This window comes from Thamnophis sirtalis, unplaced genomic scaffold (assembly GCF_051295495.1).
Source record: "Thamnophis sirtalis isolate CommonGarterSnake01/CBP01778 unplaced genomic scaffold, rThaSir2_p1.2 scaffold_2, whole genome shotgun sequence".
NCBI classification, from domain to species: domain Eukaryota; kingdom Metazoa; phylum Chordata; class Lepidosauria; order Squamata; family Natricidae; genus Thamnophis; species Thamnophis sirtalis.
In genome coordinates, this window is record NW_028261382.1 from 37956675 (window position 1) to 37964675 (window position 8001).

The 8001-nt window shown below is 43.7% G+C and overlaps 1 protein-coding gene across 1 annotated transcript; it reads right to left on the bottom strand.

Moving 5' to 3' along the window:
- Nucleotides 1-519: 519 nt before the first annotated feature.
- CUNH9orf78 (chromosome unknown C9orf78 homolog) lies at nt 520-7276 on the bottom strand. The gene is made up of 9 exons (XM_087704915.1): nt 7123-7276; nt 6391-6450; nt 5062-5113; nt 3712-3782; nt 2800-2877; nt 2342-2539; nt 1685-1821; nt 988-1086; nt 520-791 (listed from the first exon to the last, which is right to left on the bottom strand). The coding sequence occupies exons 1-9, from the start codon at nt 7203-7205 to the stop codon at nt 700-702; spliced, it is 870 nt and encodes a 289-aa protein (XP_087561041.1). The 5' UTR covers nt 7206-7276; the 3' UTR covers nt 520-699.
- Nucleotides 7277-8001: the final 725 nt, after the last annotated feature.

Sequence of the window (8001 nt, forward strand, 5' to 3'; positions counted from 1 at the left end):
AAAGGGGGCGTGCATAAGCTCACCAGCATGCCTACCGTCCCTGTCCTACTGTCCCCATTTATCTGTACCCATTCCCTGTGTTCTTATTCATGTTTATTCTTATTCCTGTTACCTTGTACATATGTATACATGTACAGGACCCTTGAATGGCTTGCAAACAAATATACAAAGAACAATAGAACTATATGAAGAACAAAAGCAAGGAACATCTAAAAAGTAATCTTTAGACTGGTTGGTTATATGACATCAGTGCTGACTTAAGTTGGAAGGCTTGGAGGACCAAGTTGTGGGTGGACAGCCCCTTGCATGAAGTGGTATAGGGTCTCCTGTTTGAGCAAGGGGTGGGACTAGAAGACACCCCCCCCCCCCAAGGTCCCTTCCAACCCTATGATTCTATTTTCTCTCTGGAGAGGACCAAGTAACTTATTTGCGATCTCCGGTGGGATTGCGAGAATTCAAATTTCCATCCTATGTCGCTGCATGCAGAAAACACAGACAGACAAATCCTCCAGGCCATCCTCCGTTTAAAATACAAACCTTTACTGCTGCAAACATGCAATGCACATTGCGGTATGAAAAAAAAGATCTATCAGTGACTATAATGCAGGGCAGTTTCGTGGAGAAAAACTGAAGCGAAATGAACAAGTGAGAAATATTAGAAATGCAGCCCAGTCTCTGAGAACCGAAGAAACTCAGTTCTCAGTATCTCCGGTTCATCTTCTTAAACTTTTCGTAGTGATAATCGTCGGTGGCTTTCTCGTTTGGTGGGCGCTTCCGGTTCGGCGGAGATTCTGCAAAATTGAGAAAGAGACATTCCCAAAATAAAGATTAAGCGACAATTTTTGAATCAAAATACCCCCAATGGGCCAACTCAAGAAATATGCCCATAACCCAGGTTACACGATTCCCACAGTATTGAAATTTAGCCCCCAGCCTGTGAGAACTAGACCAAAGTAGCTGGATAAGCCCTCAGTGTACGTGACTTACTTTCCATTTCGGATTTTTCAGTGTCTCCCACCCTCAGGGGTCGAGCCTTGGGCTCCTCTTTGTTTCTTCTTACCGGAGCATTCAGTTCTTCATGATAAACTGAAAAGAGATTATCATGATCGTGCTAGCTTAGGATCAACTCAAGGACAAATTTGCAGCTTTCAAAACACAGGGGCTCCTGGACTCACAAACCACAAACTGAGCCCAACATTTCTGTCGTTAAGCCAGACAGTGGCTAAGCTTCCCTTTATGACTTTCCTTGCCACAGTTGTTAAGGGAAATCACTGCAGCTGTTCAATTAGTAACAGTCATAAAGTGAATCTGGCTTCCCCAGATTCCTCATCTTCCTCATCACAAGAGGGGATCACGTGACCCTGGGACACTGTAACCATCATACATATGAACCAGTTGCCAGCGCTGTCCGAAGACGTCTCCGTGGTCATGTGGCCAGCATGACTCAACGCCGAAAGCGCACAGAAGGCTGTTCCCTTCCCACCAAAGGTTGTCCCCATTTTTCACATGCTTTCGAACTGCTAGGTTGGCAGAAGCTGGGACAAGTCACGGGAGCTCACTCCGTTATATGGCGCTAGGGATTCGAACCGCCGACCTTTCTGATCAACAAGCTCAGCGTCTTAGCCTCTGAGCCACCGCGTCCCCATTGATCCAGGACAGTCAGCTTAAGTCCTCTCGTACTCACATCTGTTGTGTTGGACATAGTTCACTGCCATATTGGTGGGAACGAAGGAAGTTTCGCTGTCTTTTTTCTTATTCTGCTGTTCCGCCAGCAATCTTGCCTTCGCATCTTCGGTGGAGATTATGTTTTTTATCTTGGCCCTAAGGAGAACCACCAAAAGAAAGAACATCAGGCTGAGATGTTTTCAAACATCCGGGGAAGAAATGTTGGACTGAAGATAGCTCTAAAGAGAACAGCTAACGATGACCATGGTGGAATGAAGAAGGGGGCGAGTTGATTTGCTCTCTGATAATTTCTCTCTGGACGAGGGGAGGACTTGGGATCACCCCAAATTTCTTTTAAAGGAGAACATTTGTAGCCCAGACTTGAAATGAGGCGTCCTTGGTGCTCTCTGAGCTTGGTTGATTTCTTGCAGATGTTTCATTACCCAAACTAGGTAACTAACCCTGATGACGTTCCCTAGTTCGGTATTGAAACGCCTGCAAGAAAACAACCGAGCTCAGAGCTATAAATGGAGCAAACCCCACACTCACTAGCCCTGATGATGTTACCTAGTTGGGTAATACCTGTAAGAAAACGGCCAAGCTCGGAGAACACCAAGGTCCCCTCACTTCAATTTCAAACATTCTCCTTTATTGGATTAGAAACTGCTAAACTTACTCGATTCCAAGGTCCACCTCGGGGATCCCACTCAGCATCTGATTGGACAGCATTTCTTCCGTCTTCTTAGCCGAAGAGACACGGATGCTCTCCGGGAGCTCGTACAGACAGTCCTCTGCGTTCTTCTGCTTCACTTTCTGCTCCTCGTTTTCCATAATCCCTTTTCTCTTCTTCAGCTCAGTTTCGATGTATTTCATCCTGAACGAAAGCCGGACTGGGTGACTTTGGGCCAATCACCAGGAGGTGAAGAATTCTAGTCCCGCCTTAAGTGTGAAAGCCGGCTGGGTGACTTTGGGCCACTCCCTCTCAGTCCAACCCACCTCGCAGGGTGGTTGTTGTTGTGGGGAAAATAGGAGGAGGAAGGTCTGGTGGATATGTTCACCACCTTGACTTCTTCGTGAAAATAATATAGGCGAGATATAAATAAATAAATAAACAAATAGTGGCAAGCTACATACATGTCTGCGTCTTCGTCTCTCCTGTTGGTCTCGGCTGAAAACGAGGTGCCAAGATTGAGATCCTCCTCTTCGCTGATCCTATGAAAGGGCCACAAAGATGACTCTAAGCGCCGTCAAGGCAAAAGGGGCAGAAGCACCGAAATTAATCTTCGGTCAACCCTCTTTTTTTAAGCCTCAAGGAACATGTTGCTCCTCGGCTTCCGGTCACACAGTCGGTGGCCAAAAGGCATCCACCCACCAAGGGGTGAAACCCTCCCGGTTCGGCCCAGTTCAGCTGGACCGGTAGGGACAATTGTCCTTGCTTCTGCAAACCGGTAGTAAAAAAAAAATATAATTTATAAAAATATATTTTTTTCTCGAAGCTTCCCCCTCCCCCAACTTTTCAAAGCATTTCCCCCCTGCCGATTCGGGCAAATAGGCAAGGAAAAATTATTTTAAAAGTGGGGGTGGGGGGAGGACGAAAGGAAGGAAGGGAGTGAGGAAGAGAGGGAAAAAGGAGAAGGAGGAAACCTGGCCCTAGATCAGTGTTTCTCAACCTTGTCAACTTGAAGATGTCCGGACTTCAACTCCCAGAATTCCCCAGCCAGCGAATGCTGGCTGGGGAATCCTGGGAGTTGAAGTCCAGACATCTTCAAGTTGACAAGGTTGAGAAACACTGCCCTAGATGCAGCTTCAGAGGATACCTTGAAAGAGCACAGCAATCCAGGGCTGGAAGGGACCTCGAGATCATCTAGTCCAACCCCCTGCCCCAGCAAGACATTGTTAAAGTGAGTTTCTCTCTTTTGACACCCCAGTCACATGACTACATAGCCATACCCACTCAGTCACATGACCCCACCCCCCCACCCCCAACAAGCCACATCCACAGAACCGGGAGGGGAAAAAAAAATCAGATTTCACCACTGCACCCACCTCTCTTTTCCTCGCTCTTTCAACTTCTTCATGTCCACCATTCCGCCTGACTTGATCTTAAAAGGATCATCCTGGCCACGAGGAGAGAATAAACAGAGGCGAGGGTTTTTGAAGATGCTGGAATCCGAAGGGCCATAAATGCTGATTTACACAACTTCCTCAGTCAACAGGATCAGCTATTTCTGTAAATCAGGGCTTGGTAGCCTTAAACACTCAAAGAGCCATTTGGACCCATTCCTCACAGGAAAGAAAACACCGGGAGCCACAGAAACCCTTCCCGTGCCTGACTATTTCCTGAGCGGCCCCAAAATTAGCATATGTAGTTGAATTAAAGGTTCTGTTTTCTTCTGAAACTTTTCTTTTCTTGGATTTATCCATGATTGGCCGACCGGGGGTTGAAAATCTCAATAAATCACGTGCCACACACGTTGCGGGTGTCGCACATTGGTGGTTGTGATGTATATTTTGAGCAACAGGGAGCCACAGCAGAGGGATGAAAGAGCCACATGCGGCTCCAGAGCCACATGGTTGCTGACCCTGGCTCTAAATCGTGAGTTAAACCACTATTAATGATACACCGAAGTGGGTTGTGTTTGCACCTAACTCAATACCTTTGGCGGAGGGAGGAATGTTTTTATTTTTTTTATAAAAATGTCAAATCAATACATGAACAGTGTGGCACCTGGACTCCGTGCATTCCAGTACAAACAAAACAAATCAAATTAATTAAACATTCAATCAACCTATAAAATTCCCATACATCTCTATTAGATTACAGTCTATCGTTATTCAATTACTCCACCTATTTCTCATTATTACTTTCATTTTATCAAATAAAAATCTAATACACTGATATCCCCTTTATTACTATTTCTAGCTTTTAATCATTTTCGCCCCATATTAAAAAGTTTTTTTCTTTCTTTCCTGTCTAACTTTCTAATCGTGTCACCTGCCTACAGAAAGAGGAAAAGAGAAGAGGAATGGAGAGGGAGATATAGAGGACAGTTCAAATCAAGAATCGAGAACAGGAACCATCCACCCATTATCTCTTATCTCTTACCTGCTTTATAGTTGCTATGCTTTAAATAAAGAGGGGTAGAAGGAAAAGCAAGTCAAAGAACATGAAAGAAAGAAAGAAAGAAGAAAGATAGCAAGAAAGAGGATATATCTACTCATTGTTCCTTGCCCGCTTCGATACTTCAGTTGCTATGCTTTTTTTTTTACTTGTCTCCCACATTCCTCTCTTAAGTCTCCATCTATATCTATTTCTTGAACATCCCATCTAAGCATTCCTCGGAGAGAGGAGTATTTACAGGGCTCTCTTCTGAAGGCTTCCCATTCTGATCTTACCACCAAAGTTGTCTCTTCTTGTAGCTTTTCTCCGACAAGCAAGGCTGCAGCACTTTTTTTTGGGGGGGGGGGGGGAACGACAGACAAGAACAAAGAATTAGGATGATTTAAGAAAATCTTCCATTTTTATCTCAAATCTGATCAGTCAGTTTGGGCTAGAGTACTTAGAAGAGTTTGATATTCCTTTCCTTCCTTGAGAATACTTGTTTTTATGATCGGGGTTCAAGAGTCGGGGTTCAGGACAGGTAAGTCCTCGACTTACAAGCACAGCCGGGAGCAGAGTTTTCATCGTTAGGCAAGGTGGTCGTTAAGTGAGTTGTGTTTGATTTTACCACCTTTTTATCGGGTCTACAACAACTCACCAGTGTTTAATTATTGGAACTACTGCAATACCTCATATAATAATAATTTGTACTAATTAAAGTGAACTAAATTCATAATCATTTGAATTCGCTGTTTAATTATTTGAAATAATTTGAATTTTGAGCATGTGTCCAGGAGGATTGTCAGCTCCTCTCCATTAGTTAATTAGGAAAGAATGACCATGAGACACCATGCGTAGAAATCAAATGTACTTTTACTAATTAAAAATGGTTAAAGGCAATGCATAGCGAAGTCTGGTTAATTAGGCGCGAAAACAGTTGATATATAGAATAGCCCATTCCCCACCCCTTGGCATCATAGACCCAGTCCAATCATAATTCTTCCAAATGTCAGGTGCAAGATAACTTCAAAAGGCATCACGAAGATGGAATGTCGGTGCCGTTAGAGCTGGCGGGAAACACCCACGCGTGCGTAGTCCAATCAATCGGTAGACTCCAGAAACTTCCACCAGCACAATGAGTAACCCCTCCCAAATACCATGCCCTCCCTCCCCGTTTCATGGCAGCTGAAGCGATAGCAAAGCAGAAGCTGACATCGATGCTGTGACCATCCTAAGTGGAAGAATCAGCCATAAGTCACCTTTTTTTTCACAGTGCTATTGTACCTTTGAACAATCGCTCAATGGATGGTTATAAGTCAAGGACTACTTGTACAGCACAGTGCTAAAGTAGAGTCAGGGAGCCCCAGGTTCAAATCCTTGCTTGTCCTTGAACTCATCACGTACTCAAGCCCTGATCCATAAACCACAATTGGTTGGCTCTGTGCAACATGCTGGTGAGGGTTGTGGGTGGAATCTAACAATTCTTAGCCAAATGGCAGATATGAAGACGTACCTTAATGTTCACAAAGAATGGTAGATGTATTTCAGAAAAACCCAGGATCTCAGTCTGTGATATCTGACAAAATTACCTTGACATTAAAACTCCATGGAAACATTAGTCATACCTTACTCCATTGGGTCTCCTTCTTAAACTCTGCACTTCCTTCGCTTCTTCTAGTTTTAAACTGGAGGGGAAATCATAGATCATAAACATTAAATACCAGGATCTGGGGAATTTTTGGCAGTACACACATCTTAAAGGTGCTGAGATTGCTGTTTTTTTTTTAAAGGCCTTGATCATTTTTTAAAATGATTTGCAACTGAAGCAAACCTTTGAGAAGTTTTTTTATTTTTATTTTTCCATAACCACTCCTTACATCATTAATCTTACAGTGTGTCGTCTTGGTACAATCTTTCTGTCATCATATTTAACAGTTACATCATTTTAAATCTATTTTTATCTTACATTTCAATTGCCTTTTAATTCAACTCCTCCCCTCTAATTCTACGTTCTTTTCCAAATTATTCAATTTTCTGCTTCTTTTTGTCTATACTCGTTTTCTACCCAGTGATGAAAACAAACTTGTTTAAAGGCCTTGATCATTTTTAAGAATGATTTGCGACCAAAGCAAACTTGTACATATTTTTAATCTTGTATTTCATGTTTTAAATTGTATGCAATATGGTAGGTCTTATTTTAATTGGAATGCTCCTGACACAAATAAAAACGTAATAGATAACCATAATTATAAATTGTATATAAAAAAAATTAAACAGCAGAAGCAAAAGCGCCTCTTTCCAGCCTCGCCCCCTCCCCAATATGTCAAGCCCACCCCTCCTCCCCCACTGGCACTCACCGAACCTCCTCGGCCACCAGCTCATCCTCCTCTTCCTCCTCGGAGTCGGCCTTCCTCCGGCGAAAACTCTTCCCGGCCGGCATAGCTGGAGACCCCCCTCCCCGCCTCCCACCGCCTCAAATCAAGGTGGCTGCTTGGAAAAAGCGCTTCCTGTTTGGCAACCTGGGGGCGCGCGTCTTGTGACGTCTACATCGCGCGCCGAAGCCGCCTCGTTGTGGCTCTTCATTGCCCTTAGAAGGGCAGGGCAGAGTATTCCGTCCACGGGGGGCGGGGGGGAGGGAATCAAGGCGTCCATAGATGTAGGAAAATAATAGATGGATGGACAAGGGAAAGAAGACGGGTCTCCTTAATTTTTTTTAACCTATATTTTAATTTATTTTCCTGGACTGTTAGAAAAAGTAAGAATTATATGTCACAGGAAAAACATCGCGGTTGTAGAGATGCTTAGGTGGGGCATGGCCCCAAAAAGGTTGGGAACCACTGCATTAGAGCCTGTAGGACCGCCAGAGGCCATCTAGTCTACAGTTGAAAGGAGAAATTGAGTCTTTGGGGCACCCAGAGGTCATCTTGCCCACCGCTAGAGAGAAAACAGAATCTTTGGGGCCCCCAGAGGGCACCCTGCCCATCCTCCAGGAAGCAATTGGGGTCCATGTCTATAGGAGAACAGGAGCCATTTCAACAGGAGCCATTGACAAATCAAATCAAATAAATTTATTAATAAATAAATCCATTTGCTAATAAATAATAAATAAATAAATAAATAAATAAATAAATAAATAAATAAATAAATAAATAAATAAATGAATAAATGCATACCTACTACCTAGCTACCTAGAGAGGAAACGGGGTCCATGGGGCATCCTGAGGTCATCTTGGCCG

Excerpts from the sequence above, each read along its gene's own strand:
- CUNH9orf78 (XM_087704915.1), bottom strand. The coding sequence starts at position 7,205 with ATGCCGGCCGGGAAGAGTTTTCGCCGGAGGAAGGCCGACTCCGAGGAG. Across the intron at positions 6,451-7,122 it reads CTGGTGGCCGAGGAGGTTCG|TTTAAAACTAGAAGAAGCGA; the intron begins GTGAGTGCCAGT and ends TTTCCCCTCCAG. Across the intron at positions 2,540-2,799 it reads AGAGACGAAGACGCAGACAT|GATGAAATACATCGAAACTG; the intron begins GTATGTAGCTTG and ends GCTTTCGTTCAG.